The sequence below is a fragment of the Trematomus bernacchii genome, unplaced genomic scaffold (assembly GCF_902827165.1).
Source record: "Trematomus bernacchii unplaced genomic scaffold, fTreBer1.1, whole genome shotgun sequence".
Classification (NCBI taxonomy): Eukaryota; Metazoa; Chordata; class Actinopteri; order Perciformes; family Nototheniidae; genus Trematomus; species Trematomus bernacchii.
In genome coordinates, this window is record NW_022987689.1 from 7,213,805 (window position 1) to 7,229,077 (window position 15,273).

The window sequence follows — 15,273 nt, forward strand, 5'->3', positions numbered from 1 at the left end:
AATAAATGCATCACATGCTCAGACTTCTTAGCATGCACACCGCAGCGTTCACACGGCGGCGTGCGTTGAAGCTTGCCGGTGGGCGTGTCTGAAACTCGACCAACAACCAATCACATGAATCTCCCGCCCCGGACACACAAGCACGCGGTTTGATTGGCTAGAGCTTGTACTGGCATATGATTTGATTGGCTGACGCTTCCGTCGAAGCTTCAAAAGTTGAACATTGCTCAACTTTTGAAGCAAGCAATGTGAGCAAAGCGAAGCGACGCTCCCACAATGCAGTTCGGCAAAGTGTGACGTCACCCCATTCAAAGTGAATGGGCAGAAGCGTTGAAGCTTCAACGCACGCCGCCGTGTGGACGGGCCAGAGAAAAAAAATTCAATTCTTGAAGTTTAGCTCGGATGACGGTGCGTATCGAACTGTTCTGATAAAAACGACTCTGTAGCTTGTTGTCTACCTTCCTATGATTGTAAAGTCATGTTGTTTGTATTTTTACAACGTAAATTATGTTCATGAGTTATTGATCCGCGAAATTCGAATCTGTCAATAACTCAGCTCAGAGTATGCTTTGCGACGTGCATGTCCCCTCGCTCTGAGTGTTCTCTTGAGGTGTCTTTCACTTATGTGAAACCCGTGGCCAAGCACTGATGTTGAATCTTTATATTTAAGGCCAAGCTCAAAACATTTATTTTATTTTTTTCAAATAATTGTTTTCTTCTTCTCCATGCCCCCTAGGGGGCTCCGTACCTAGGGGGCTCCGTAGTACGGGTGAAGCAGCAAAGTCAGTCCCATTTATTTTGTACTACGATGATAAAAGAAAGTTTTTTCAATGAAATGGCCAAAATCTTTAAAAAACGATTTAAATCAACCATTCAGAATGAAGTGTTGAATTATATGGATTAATTTATGGCCGATGGTATTCGCACCTGGGTCACTTTAGTGAACAATGCTATTTGCAGCTGGGATGAATACAGCCACATTAGGTATTTACACCCTGGGTGCAACCAGGTATCCATAGCAGACAGTGGTCATTTTTTTGTAAAGGGTATATTTTGTGTATCATGTATCCTACCTTTTACACTTGAATCCTTCACACCAAAGACACACTCTCTCTGAAAAGACATCTTCAACTCCAATTTCGATGTGACTTTTGGAGCATGCCTTGGAACTTATGGCGCGTTTCCACTACAGCCCGCAGCCCGGTTTAAGAGGGCTGTGACGTCAGCGGCCCGTCTTTGGTTGCGTTTCCACTTGGCCTAGTACCGGCCGGCGGGTCCTAATTCACAGTTTTTCTGGCCTCATAAAATCGTGGGGCCAGGGCCAGAGACAACGAGGCTGAGTCGGGCTGAGTATGCTAAACTAGAGAGAGCGTCGCTGGCAAGGGGGCAACAACTACAACAAGATGGACATATTTGACCGTGATTTAATTGTAATACACGTTTCAAAATGATGCCGAAGTAACAACATACTGATACCGGTTAGTAAAAACCATGAATTAATGCTTTGTCAAGTCTGCAGACAGACGGCAGGCGAAAAACCTTTTAAAATGCTTGTTTTCTAAATGGAGATTGGCTAAGCTAACGCAGTATATGCCCCGACCGTCCACACTCACAACAACGGCCTATACAGACATAAATAAAGCAGCGACTGTATTCACCATGACACAGGCAGTCTGTGGTTTGTACTTGTTTAACTTTTGTCTAGTTTCTGAACATATATGAGGAGCTGTGAGCTCTGAGTGCTAACAGCTAACGGCTGTGTTGTTTTTCTGGGGTCCTCTGAAGATCACGTCACGGCTCCGCCTACACTGCGTTACTATAGATACTGCCCCAGTTCCTAAACTGTAATGGAAATGCGCCATAAAGTGAGCCAGTCCTAACGAGGCCCAGCCATACCGAGCGGGGCCGAGCGAGGCCGTGTAGTGGAAACGCGGCATAAGTTGCCTAATTCCACGCTTTACGGCATTGTATGACAAGTTGAGGTGGGTAAGGGGGTTTGGGGCTGGGTGGCTGTAGATAGCCCAATACCTGTGGTGTAGCTATTGTCACCCGGGAGCAAATAGACACTTGGGGTTAATTTAACCACAAATATTGCACATTGTTTGTCAGAATTTCAGACAATCTTCTGTGCTTGGAGCAACAGCAGTTCAGGGTCACATTGACCATTGTGTCTGTGTGTGTGTGTGTTATGTATCGTCATCATATGAGGTTGAGGGAAAATTAAAGAGTATACCAGCATAAAAAACTAACGTTTCCTTTTGAGCATCGAGTTACGAAGCCTGTCTCGACATATCTTAAGAAGGAAATATTTCAGGTAGGTCATGAAAATATTAAAATGACCATAACTGAATTGTCTAGTGATTGACATAAGAGTTATGCTCTTTCTTTTCTTTTTCCTTTTTTTCCTTAGAATACAACTGTGCAGTTGGCTTTGTTAGATTTTGAGGAGGTTTGAGTTGAAAGGGTTAGTCAATCAGTCTCTATATCAACAGAACAGACAGATCATAGTCAGAAACAAAAGGGAGGATCCTGTGTATTTGAACTTTGCACGGACAGCAACTCTTATATAACTTGCAGGTGTTACTGAAAAGTAATAAAATGCAGAGCTTTTCAGGGATCAGATCTATCCAGTGTGAGTTTCATTTTTAGTCAGTCACAGCTGATTTAATCTCTTCACATATGGGTGTGTGCCGGGCTGTACTGCAAACATGATGCAGAGATCAACTAACTGAAACAAAGAAAAGGTAGAGATCCTGAAATGATAAAAGTTGTTTTAAAAAAAAAAGGGAAATACCAATATTCTTTCCTCGTTCCTTGTTCCTGTACAATTTGTGTTCCTAAGGGTTGCAACATTTTGACAAAGGATATAGTGTTTGGGTCAAACGTCAAACATTAAAGCTTAAACTTGAGAGTGGACCTTAGGCCACGTTTACACGGAGACGAAACGGGTTGTATCAGCTACAGTTCTCTATCGTATGGACGGTTCATCCACACGAGGCCGTAACGGAACCGCGGAAACGGAGCCCTCAAACGATAACGGCTCCCAAGGTGGGTAGATCTGCGGACGAAACGCTCTGGGGGGCCAAACGGCTCCGTGTGTACGTCCTATAAGATCATTTCCTGATAAGGATGACGCCATAGCCCCGCCTCTCTCCACCTCTCCTGCTCACCCCCGCGTCATTGCTGATGTGTTTCGTCAACAACAACAACAATGGCGATCACAGGGTTGCTTTTGTGCTCCAGACGCTACTGACCATGGTACAGATGTTAGTGCAAAATCTACAGCTCCTCTACCACAACCATCAGCAACAAGTGGACATGGAGAACTACATGAACTACATGTTGCTAAATCCACCGCGGAGAATAAACAGAAGGGCAACCAGGCAACCATGCTCGGGGGGTCTTCTTCGCTGCTTTTGGTGTATTTTGAGGCGGAAGTACAGCGCCACCTACAGGCCCGGCATATGTACTACAGCGTCTCCAGCGGGTCGAGCGGTCTCGTGTGGACGGACACGTTTCTTGAGCCGATTACGTGTGGACGGAAGACTTTTTTGATATCGACTAAGGTTCGTTTTCGTCTCCGTGTAAACGTGGCCTTAGAGAAAGAGTGAATGCTTGCAGCTGCTTACAGTCCTTGTGCTAATTTTCATTAAAAAAAAATCTCTTTTCAATAAGTGTTGTATTATAATCAGTAGGAGACCAGGGAAGTTATTAAATATTTGTGTAGTGTGTCTTTTCGGCGCTGTATTTTGTATTTACATTGTAATTCCAATACATTATTTAAATCCTTACAGTCTCAGTATTCTTTAACATGTACATATTTACTGTCCCTACCATTCTTCCTATATGACATGAACACTTCATTATTTTGCCTTGTTCATGTATTACTATATTATAATGCTACACATGGAGTTACAGAATAAATTAATGCCATCTCTTTGTGTAGCTCCAAACCAGCATTCAACTTTCTTAATACTCATGCTTAAAAGAAAGGCATAAGTATTTAATTTCAAAACACTTTTGTGTGTAATTGTTTATAATGCATTTAGTTAAAGCTGCGTTCAGTGACAGTAGTGCATTTCAGTTTAGAGTAACTTTGGTCCCATCTAGTGGGCAATGAAGGAAAGAAAAAGAGGAAAGTAACACAAAAATCAAACAGCTCATTGTGCGCTATATCCAATCATCCTGCTTTTAATACAAAGTCAAGATACAATATCTACATCCATGGTTTGAAAGGAAAGAACAGGTACATAAGTGAGGGGGTGAGTCATCAGAGCTGGCCCTCAACACACGTCATATTATGTTTCATGTGAGTGCCTTTATATTTCTCTTGACACAATAATCATTAGAAATCGAAGGAATAACATATTTCATATATGTCACACACTGTCAAGACTTCTGGACCACACATTAATTTCATATCAGAATCATTTCAGATATAAACATTAACTTTAGAGGGTGCATGTAGCTGGCCCATTCTCTGTCAAAAATACACCTGCTACTATGTGCTTTCCAGGAATCTTAATACCAACAGCTTGTCCGAGGTTTTAGTCAACAAATCTGCTCTCTATATGTAATTCTCTGATGCCCTTAAACGTATCACGGAGGGGCGGACCATACCTCTGTTGCGGTGATCGATCACACCGCTGCTGTTGCTATGGAGGTGGAGAGTGGGGGGGGCATCAAAAGGGCATCACTGTAAACTTAAACTAGGTCTCCTCTAATGCACATCTCTAGCTAACTAGTCGGACATCAGTAATCAGTATCAAATAGCACCCTACACAGAGGGCATACTTTATCATAATAAAGCAAATAAAAAAGCACCAAAACTGACCATCGAAAATAAAAAAACAAACAGTGACAATATCATACTTTAACATTGGCTCGCCAAAGAAACAGGTATACAACATCTTATCGGTTATAGTTGGTAGATATCGCAAATAAATAGATTAAAAACGAACATAAAAAGTAACAAAATAGAATAATAAATATCTTAAAAAATCATATGAAATAAATATAACAAAGTGAACAATAACAATAAGGCTTTTTTTGCGACAATAAGAACTACATCACATCCAATCCCACGTTATATCTTGTGCTCAGACGTATGCAACTGTACTGTTATAGGACTCCAATGATAGACTGTATGTACAAAATCTGTGAAACCGAAATGTCTGATTCACCGGACATCGCTGTGCTCTTAAATCACCACATGGGACCAATTATGATTATATGTCAAATCAAGAAAAGATATATATCGATATCACAGAATTGTGCATTTCTACTGGAGCAGACAGGGGGAAACATAATTTGGTTAAGTTGGGATGTTCTGTACAATGTGATTTAGAAACAGAGAGAATTTGAATGAAGTTTATATGAAGGTAGGTGAGGGGAGAGGACTGTTGAAAGTGAGCAAAAAAGCGCTGAATGTTTTTTTTGGATTTCTGTCATTATCTTTCACTGCCAGTAGCCTTATATAGTAAAAACACAAGATTGATGTAACTGCGAAGTCGTGCAATTCAAGTAGGTAAGCTTTAGAGGATGAAGATGATTGGGAAATAACTTTCATCCTCAATTTCAGATACTGTATGACAATAAATGTTAAGCACACAACGCATGAACATTGAGCAGCATGAACACAAGAAATAAGTCAGCGTAAGGCAGAGACGTACAGTAAAAACACACAAAAATCATGTCAGCAGAAATGGGATGAGAACTGTTTTAGCAGGATTGAAGCTTTCATTAGCATCCCTCTCAATGAGCCACTGCTGAGCTGACACAATGGGGCTGACTTCAAGAGGATATGAGCTGGAGGATGAACAAGGACCACAGCAAATAGCAAGCAAGCTTTGTTTGACGAAGAATGCACTGGACTACAGATCTCAGCCCAGTGGAGGATATGACGGGCTCTAATCACTGTTCTGAGGCCGGGCTGTTGCTCAGCGAGGACACCATTGGAGACGAGCATGAACTGATCCTTGGCCAGTGTTTGTAAGAGCGGTCTCTGGTCTGACTTTATGTTATGCTGGATAAAAGAGGCAGTCATCTCTCCTTGTAGGCCACGGTTCACGTTCACGCTGCATGGTTTCTCTTGGCACTGTGCTTTGGGTAAATGAGCATCCACATGCTTCTCCAACAGTCCTCTGGGTGTTGAGTCATGTGCTCTAAACTACGATCAGAGCTACCTGTGGCAACCTTAGACACCTTTGAAATAGACTCACGGACACATAAAAATGTTCACCTTTGCACTTTGTAACCCCTTAGTACACTAAACCAATAGATACAAAGTTGAGGATAAAAAGCCCATATAGGGTGCAGCAAATATCCAGGCTCTTTGTGTTTTTTTCCTTTTTTTTTAATAGACATATAGTATCATAATTCCTGTTCAGAAGCTGTTTGTATTTCACTGGTTCATATTGGAGATAGCTGACCACAACACACATGTATTATACGTCCTTCACACTGGAACACTGAGGTAAGTATATGGATTACACATGGATAGTCTCCACACCCACCAGCAGTGTGGGTGCTGTTAGACACAGATTTATTGTTGCTGTTTTTGTTGTTATCTTTTGTTGTCCTTGTTGGTGTATAATTCATCTTTAAGTCTTGCTCCCAGGAAAAGGTTCAATGTTCACGTTATTTCAGGCTGTCTTTCTCTCGTTTCACTCGTCAGTTTGTTGGTGGACCTCGAAGCAGACAGATGGATGGGGGGTTGTCTCTTTATTTACGTTGCATAGTGGTCGAAGCTACCCAGGTACTCCAGAGCAGCCTGGTAGCAGAACTGATACTCATCCTGGGTGACAAACAGAGGGAGAAATCATTGCTCTGAACAGGAACATACACAGGCTCACAACACCTCTCCAGTCAAATTTCTTAGCTAGAATCATGACGATGGTATGCAACAGAGGCTTAACTCAAATCCTGGCTTTACTGTAGGTTGGGATTGCTGAGTGTCTTATATATCCTAATCTCTCAGTCTGGTGATTTCTAATTTTTCAGATGAATTGAAGGATTAAGTGTCCCTTTTGAGAAAGTTCTCATATTTGAGATAAACAAAACACGAGAAACCCTTTCGTTTATGGGAAAAATGCCACAGTCACAGACCTGTTATAAAATAAAATCGTACATGATATGTGGTTTTCACAGAGAGCGTAAAAGTTTGTATTTGCAGCTACAAATCAGCAACAAATTATTTTCCTATTGATCAAAACTCGTGGAAAAATAAAAAATAAGCACATCTTTTATGTTTTAAATGTCCCATGTCATGGCCATTTCTACTGATCATAATTCCATTGTTGAGGTCTACTAAAATAGATTTATATTGTGCAATTTTCCAAACTCACATTGGTTTCTCATACAACATCTCTGTATAGTATGTGTATTCACTCTCTGTCCGAAACGGCTTGTTGGAGCTCCTACCTCCCCCTCCCTGTGAGCCCAGTGGCCGTCTGCGAGACAGCGAGACACAGCGAAACCCAGCCCGAACACACACACACACCCGCAGCCTGGCTGTGAGTCTGTGTGTGTGCTCACACACACAGACTCACAGCCTCGCCGCGTCCCGCCGTCTCAGGGAGGAGAAATCGGCGGAGCTGCAGCTGAGAAAAGATTGAGTGTGTGTGTGTGAGGAAGTCCGCGGATTGGTCCAAATGTAACGGCTCCGCGGACGTAACGTAACGGCTCTGCGGATTGGTCCATTTGGAACAATCCGCGGAGCAGTTACGTTACGTCACTATACCCAAATACGTCACTGTACCCAGGAAGAAAAGAGAAATCTCCAACGAGGCGTTCTGGGGCAGCATAGACAGGTCTTTTCTGTGTTAGAGTTTTACTCGCTACAGGGTGTACTTTGAGGGTTTGTGACTCTGCAGACCGTTTACATAAAAAGCTACATAACACACAAGGGGACGGGTAATAACCAGAAAAGCATGACATGGGACCTTTAATATTAGCATGCAGTTGGAAATAAAATAGCCTCATACATATGGACGAATATAGATGTGTTTTTTAGGTGGTATAATGCATTTTTCTACAGCCATGATGGGAGGTGCAAATATTTTATATTTTTTCAATTCGCTCATAATTAATTACACATGCTTGATAGAAAAGTATGTTTAACGGAATAGCATCATCATTAAAAAAGGAAAATCAGAGTGTAAGACAGGTTGAGGTTAGATTAATATATAAATAAATAATATATAAATAATTAAACAGTAAAAATATAACCGGATTGATTAAAATATTGCTTTAATCATGACCAATGGTGTGTTAGAGCAGTGATTCTCAACTGGTGGATCGCGGACCCGTTTCGAGTGGGTCGCGGATGTGTGAGTGAAGAAAAAATAGAATAGAATTTTTTTTTTGATTTTTGGGGAAAAAGTCAAACTTTTATTTTGAAGGCCCGATTTTCTAACGCTGTGCATGCAGTAGGCGTTGGACTGGAAGTACCGGAGACCATAAACGTTTTTGAAAACTTCTGTCACGTAGTGATCATCTTCTCAATAAAACATCTTTGCTGATGTCTACCGTTACCCACAATTTATAGTAATTCACACAGACTATCTCCTCTTTACTCTTCTCTCTGTGAGGAGCAGCAGGTTCAGCTGTCAGAACAAAGTGAAAAACAAACAATGTCATAACATATTATTAATATGTCGGGTAGTAATAGATTCATTTATTTTCTTCTCAGAGTGTACCAGAATATATATAAACATATGTAGTTTATATGTAACTAGACTTGATTCCATCATCTCATTAAAACTTTTTTTAAAGCATACTTTAGTTCTGTGAAGGGATATGTGCACTGTACTTCACTTTAATTAATATTGTATGCTGAAAAGCGTATATATATTACAGCACGATCTTTTGTTGAATAGATTTGAGTGGTTCAAAATGTTGGGTCGCGATTTATTGACAAAGTAAAAAGTGGGTCCCGAGGCCTGACCAGTTGAGAACCACTGTTATAGAGCGCTTTACTTGTCTCTGCCCTGCTTTATGAATCACTCAGCCCCACATCGTGTCAGTATTTACCTCAGTCTGCACCATGGCCGGTCTCTGTGTGCGCAGCATTTTGACGGTCTGGAAGATGTCCACTGCCCCTTCGTAACGCATCCTCTCCAGGACGATACTTAGAGTGATGAAGACACCGGTCCGCCCCACGCCAGCACTGCAGCCATAAAGGGAAACATGACTATAGTTAACAAAGTGTCTGAGCTTAATGTGCTACACCTACTGCCGTTATTATGCAATTACATGTACTTTTAATTAACATTGAATGGTGTCATCATTAGTCACTGAGATGTCATGCTGCTTACCTGCAGTGAACGCTGATTGGTCCATCCTGGCCAAACTGCTCCTTGGTTTTGTGCACTTGGCCAATAAAATCGATGAAGCCCTCTCCGGATTTGGGCACGCCTTGCTCTGGCCAGTCGGTGAACTGGAACTGACGCACTGTCCGTGATTGGCCGTCCTGAATAAGTGAGGTGATAAGGGGGTGAAGAACGATTAGCCTGAGTTGATAAGAGAGTGTATCTGATGCATCTTCAAAAAGCATCAAGATGTTTATCCTTTAAAGATGTAGTTAGTGTTTGTGCGTGGTTGTTTTATTCCACAAAAAGATTATTTAAAGAGATTCTTCTTCTATTGACTGAGGAGTGAGACGCTGCCATGCAATATCCTTTTCTTCCCTTCTAATGATTACTGTTATCTGACCCTGGATCAGTGGCTGTGGTTAACTCCAAGCTGTAACGTCTGTACGTCTGCCATTGTCAGCCACTCAGTGGGCAATTACATCTTTTCTCTTCTGCTCAGCCTTTCTGACTCCCCTTTAATGGAGATCAATAGAGCATCTGTCGATGTGGCGTCAGTGCAGGACAGGCCTAACTGGAGTTATCTATGATTGGCTGATATGTGCATGAGAGGATGTGCACACACAGTCACTCACACACACACACACACTATGCTGTCAAGGTGATCTGGAGACAGCACGGTTGAATGAGTAATCTAAGGGGCTACTTACCAATAGACCTAAGCATTCCCATACAAAACACACACTAACCAACACACACTACAGGTCGATAGGACATGCTTTGCATCGCTGCCTTCAAACAGCACTGATGGATTGGGAAAAGGGCAGAAAAGTCAAGGAGTGTAATGTTACGCTTGCTGTTTGGATACAAAATACAGCAGAACATGAACTCACCCTGGCATCCGTGACTTTGAACTCCCGGAGGATGTACTGAGGCATGTTGTACTCAGCCATGGGGTCCACCACGAAGTACTGGTACCGGGCTGAGCGCTCTGCGGGCCAGTACTGGTGACACTTCTCCTGAGAGAGCAGAACAAAATAAACGATTAATGACATTATGAACTGGGCTGACATTTAATGTAATTTCTAGCTCTTTGTCTCTGTGCATGTAATTACCCCTACCCGGCCCATTTCTCTCAGTTTGGTGAGCATGACCACAATGGTGGAATTGTGTTCCCACAGCATCCTCCAGAAATCCTCTGTAGTCTCAGCCAATGGACCCTGGGTGGCAATGTAGCCTCTCTGCTGCCTACACACACACACACACACACACACACACACACACACGTCACAAAAGAGATTTAACCAAACTCCAACGAGAACAGAACAAAGCAGCAAACCATGCTCTACAGTGTTCATACGGCACTAACATCAATCGCATGCACATCCATCTTAACTGTCTAAACGTTAAATACAGGATGATGGCAGCACCGATACTATCTACATGGCAGGTTTAACTATCCAAGAATCAATCGTGTCAATACAGTCAATTAAAACACAAATTAGGATCAGACGTAGGCAACATGAAGGGTGTTTTTCACTCCCCAAGGCAAAAACGCATTTCCTTTAACAAATAGTTGTATATAAAGCGATAAAAACACACTGCTACTACCTTAATTAACAAATAAATCAATGTTTATGAAACAAATAAGGAAACATATTCAAACATCATATTTGTAGGATGAAATGCATAGTTTAAGGGGATTTGCTTTTCCTCACAACTATGTTGAGAAAGTCATTTTTTTAATTGATGGTATTCTCTACTATACCATTTGTCTTATTTTTGCCTGGAATTGTATATGTGTGCTTTCAAATCTGCACCACAGGAAGACTAGTTGCGCTTTAGGGCATAGACAACTAATGGGGATCCTATAACTAAATATTATATAAAATCACCACATGCTGCAACAGCTATTAAAGTGTTTTTATAATATTCTAAACACACACACGCGAGCACACACACACACACAAGTACACACACGCACACACACACACACACACTCTCCCTCTGTCAATCATCAGACTGAAAAGGGGGTCAGACTCCAGGCAAGAAAAGGAACAGTCAAAACATGTGTGTGCAATTGCTCTGAATGCCTGAATCATCAGAAGCCCTGTGACTGAGGCAAGTGCCGTGCAGCAAGACAAATAGCGATTACATGTTTACAATAATGACCGATGTGACAGGACGTGACAGGTGGGAACATTGCGGTGAAAACCCATCCAGTCCATTCACTCAAGCAGCCATCATAAGAGGACGAGGGGATCAGGTCACATTAATGTTCTCTGGACAAAAACATACCTGTATCCGTCTATGTAGCTCGCGTTGATGTAGTCAGAGCCCTCCAGGCCTCTGATTGGCTGGAGGCAGACGCGGGTGGTTTCATAGGGCATGATGTTGACCAGTCGGTTCTTGAATTTGTTGCAAGGCAGGTTGGCTGTGACGAACCGGGATGTGTGGGCTTTGGTGTTAGCCAGCCGCTGCACGGAGAGAGAACATGTAAAATGTGTGAAGATGTTTCTATTTAGTTTTAATCTATATTATTTATATATATATATATTCCAGGAAATCTAACCTGATTTGGCATGCAAGAATGCAGGATTATCAAAGATGTATTCCTAGTTATTTTATGGAAAGGACTACCGTTTTCTAAAGGTTCCCTATTTGGGGGAATACAAAATAATTTGGAAACGTTTTTTTAATTTGTGTTCATGTCATCTCTTAGGTAGACTTATATCTCAAAGGCTCCATTAAGTATGAATACATTTAAACGATTTCAGAAAGGAAAATCAACCACATTTTGAACTGCTCACCACTCGCAACTTGTAACAGGCGATTATAAGAAGACATGATTTTGTTTTAGGTAGCTCAAAAAAACGTCTCTTTGCCTCTTTTCAGACAATCTCTTAAAATGTAATATTTGCGAGACAGCAAATATTCACACCCTTGTAATTTGACCCCTCTCCCCTACCTTGAACTCCAGCTCCATGCCGGTGATGTGCTCTCCGGGCTCCACCTTGGCCAGCTTCTGCATGTAGGAGTAAAGACTCCTAGCGGCCACCTCAGTGTTCCCACAGGCCACGGCCTCCAGCAGGGCCTCGTGGATGAAGCTGTATTGATCCTCCGTCTGCACCATGTAATTCCTCTGTGAGCGCATCAGGGTCACGTGACCGTAGATGTCCACAGTGCGCTCTTGTCGAATGCGCTCCAGCATGGCATCGATGACAATAAAACAGCCAGTGCGACCAACGCCGGCACTGATAGAGGAAGAGGAATAAGTGTTGACCAAGAGGGAAGCTTTTTCTGTTTCCTACTTTCATTTAAAGGAATAGTTCAACATATTGAGCTTTTTTTTGCCTTAATTTGGCTGAGAAGATACCAGAGATAATAGTGGTATCCTTATTCTCATCTAATTTTCAAAAATGCATATTTACCAAAATGAATCCATTTAAAGGTCCCCTATTATACAATTTTTCATCAATAAATTATAGGTCTCAGATATATACAAAACATGTCTCTGAAGTGTTTGGCTCAACATACCAAACAGATATGGTTGTACACAAGCCAAACAATCGTTATGACCTCATGAAGTGGCCAAAATCTGATCAGCTCATTTTCTGACAGGTTTTTATATAAATGGATCAGGACAAAAAGTGAGCGAATCTTCTTTCCTGTAACTTTCAGAATCTCTTTACACAGAGGGGACACATGTTTATCTATAAAAGACGTGAAAAAGTGGATTTTGCATAATAGGTGACCTTTAAGATAAAATTAGGTGTGTGTGCTGTACCTGCAGTGAGCGATAATAGGTCCGGCGTCAGGAGGGTTGCAGGCTTTGACCCTGCGGAGGAAGTTGAGGAAGGGGGTGGGATACTCCGGCACACCGTGATCTGGCCAGGATGTAAACTGGAACTGACGCACCTCTCGCCGCTCACTGCTGCCACTCTTAAATAAGACACAAGCAAAGAAATTGGCTTTACAGTCACTGAAGACACATTTGTCTGAACATGTGCATGTGTTAGATGTTTCACTTTATGCATTATTGAATGTTCTAATATTAAACGTATTCAGTAATTGAAGGGAAATGACAACATTTCCAATTGGTTTGAGCTCAGTTTCTCAGATATATCTCCATCAGTTATGATGATGTAGTTATTGCCAATCATAGAAGCCAGGACTGTTTTTGATTGATTTGTTATGCTTTTATTTATAACGTCTGTGCTTTTAACTATTGCCTGCCTGTGGACGAAATGAAAATAAGCCTTTCTTGCTAAGAAGAAATGTTGCACTGTCAATATGCGCTCTCACTGTCATATACATTTATATACTAAACTAAAATAAAAAATATATATCCAAGAAGCTTTTTAATTAATGCAATCATAATGATTCCTACACACACTGTATAAAATAGTTTTAGATAATGCAGTTTGAAGACCCCAAATATTCTTACATTGTGCAAAATATACACAACAGACAGGAATAATACTAGGATAAGTAAATATTGCATGTGTGTTATTCTCCACTCTATGACAGATCTCGTAGCTGGACGTTTGATAACACATCACAACATTTGGAGAGGCTGTGCAACACTTGGAAGCGAAAGTTGGCCCAGTTTCTGTATTTGTAAGTAGGCCACAGAGACAGGCTAGTCTGCCGGTCCTAGATTAGTCCTGCGCTATAAGAAAGTGCTCTGCTTCCAACAGTGATCAAATCTCAGCGTCTGACACAGCGGGGCTGGCCTGGTTTGAACACTCCATGAAGCCGAGAATAATCTGTCCTCCTCCGTGTGTTCACATGCGCGACTCGGCAAGTGACAGTGGAAATTCGTAATTACTCCAGGTTCCGAACGGTCAATTCAAGACATCAAAGCAGTTTTCAATGACAGTAATTACTAGAGGAAAGGGCAGAGCGGTGAGTCAAGGGGTGGATTCAGATGGAGAGCGAGCAAGAAAAGAGGGCAATCATTTTACCTTGTGCAGGGAAAGGGTGCGCACACAGAATGTGGCCAGCTCCATTGTGTCCAGCAGGGTGACTTGGATCGTCCCGTACGTCTCTGTGCCGCGACTCGGCCAGTACTGGTCACACTTTATCTGCACGGGTAATGGAAAAGCATCATCATTATAACTATTATGGTTTTCAGACTGAATTACAAAAATCTGTTTCCCTATATTTAAAGTGGACCTATCATGCTATATTTGAATAATATAGTGTAGGACCATACCTATATAAGGCATATTTATACTTTTTTTTTTTCAAAATACCAAACAGATCATGCATTTTAGCCATGCCTCATTTCGCTCAATTTGAAAAATGTTAGCTCTGTTTTTGCAAGGGCTGATTCTGTGAGAACAGCACCATCTACAGGCCTGGCATATGTACTACAGGAAGTGGCAGATTCTTTCCTGCTGTGTATTTTCAAATTCTAGCGATCTCGAGCTGGTTTCTCCAAAATTACCTACCCCACCTTTAAATGAGTGTTTTGAAATGCCATTTTATAATATGTTTCTTCATGCTCTTAATGTCTTTCATTTTTGTAAAGCACTTTGAATTGCCTTGAAAGGTGCTATATAAATAAACTTGCCTTGCCTTGCCTTAAAGGTTTAATTACATTTGTAAAGCAAACAGGCTAAACTATAAATTACGGGTAATCTAATATGTGTATTGGGGGTCAGTGTGTGGAGGTTGGACTTCCTACCCGTGACTTCTCCTCGAGGCGCGTCATCATGACCACAGAGGCGGCCCGCTGCTCCCACACCTTCCTCCAAAAGTCCCCGAACGTCTCCGCCAGTGGCCCCTGTGTAGCGATGTAGGCATTCTGTTTCCTGTAGCCATCAATGTAGTTGGCGTTGATGTAGTCGCTCCCCAGGATACCTGCGCAGACGAGACACTTGTAAGGCTCTGATGCTAAACTGCATCTGCATAAGCAACATAATAAATTAACCTGCGTGTATGACATCAAACAGCC

General features: G+C 41.8%; 1 protein-coding gene across 11 annotated transcripts in view; it reads right to left on the bottom strand.

Annotated features, from left to right (window-relative positions):
* Positions 1-4,160: 4,160 nt before the first annotated feature.
* Positions 4,161-15,273, bottom strand: part of LOC117488819 (receptor-type tyrosine-protein phosphatase S-like) — a 69,965-nt gene continuing 58,852 nt past the window's right edge. For 7 of the 11 annotated variants that reach the window (XM_034137937.1, XM_034137941.1, XM_034137943.1 and 4 more), the window contains 10 exons: positions 15,004-15,179; positions 14,279-14,398; positions 13,099-13,253; positions 12,280-12,565; positions 11,610-11,788; positions 10,427-10,559; positions 10,205-10,330; positions 9,318-9,472; positions 9,034-9,169; positions 4,161-6,796 (listed from right to left, as the gene is read on the bottom strand). In XM_034137937.1, the coding sequence (XP_033993828.1) occupies positions 6,728-6,796; positions 9,034-9,169; positions 9,318-9,472; positions 10,205-10,330; positions 10,427-10,559; positions 11,610-11,788; positions 12,280-12,565; positions 13,099-13,253; positions 14,279-14,398; positions 15,004-15,179 (1,535 nt within the window). In that variant the 3' untranslated portion in view covers positions 4,161-6,727. The remainder of the gene's footprint in view (positions 6,797-9,033; positions 9,170-9,317; positions 9,473-10,204; positions 10,331-10,426; positions 10,560-11,609; positions 11,789-12,279; positions 12,566-13,098; positions 13,254-14,278; positions 14,399-15,003; positions 15,180-15,273) is intronic. The other 4 variants (XM_034137945.1, XM_034137946.1, XM_034137942.1 and 1 more) reach the window with 1 other exon arrangement.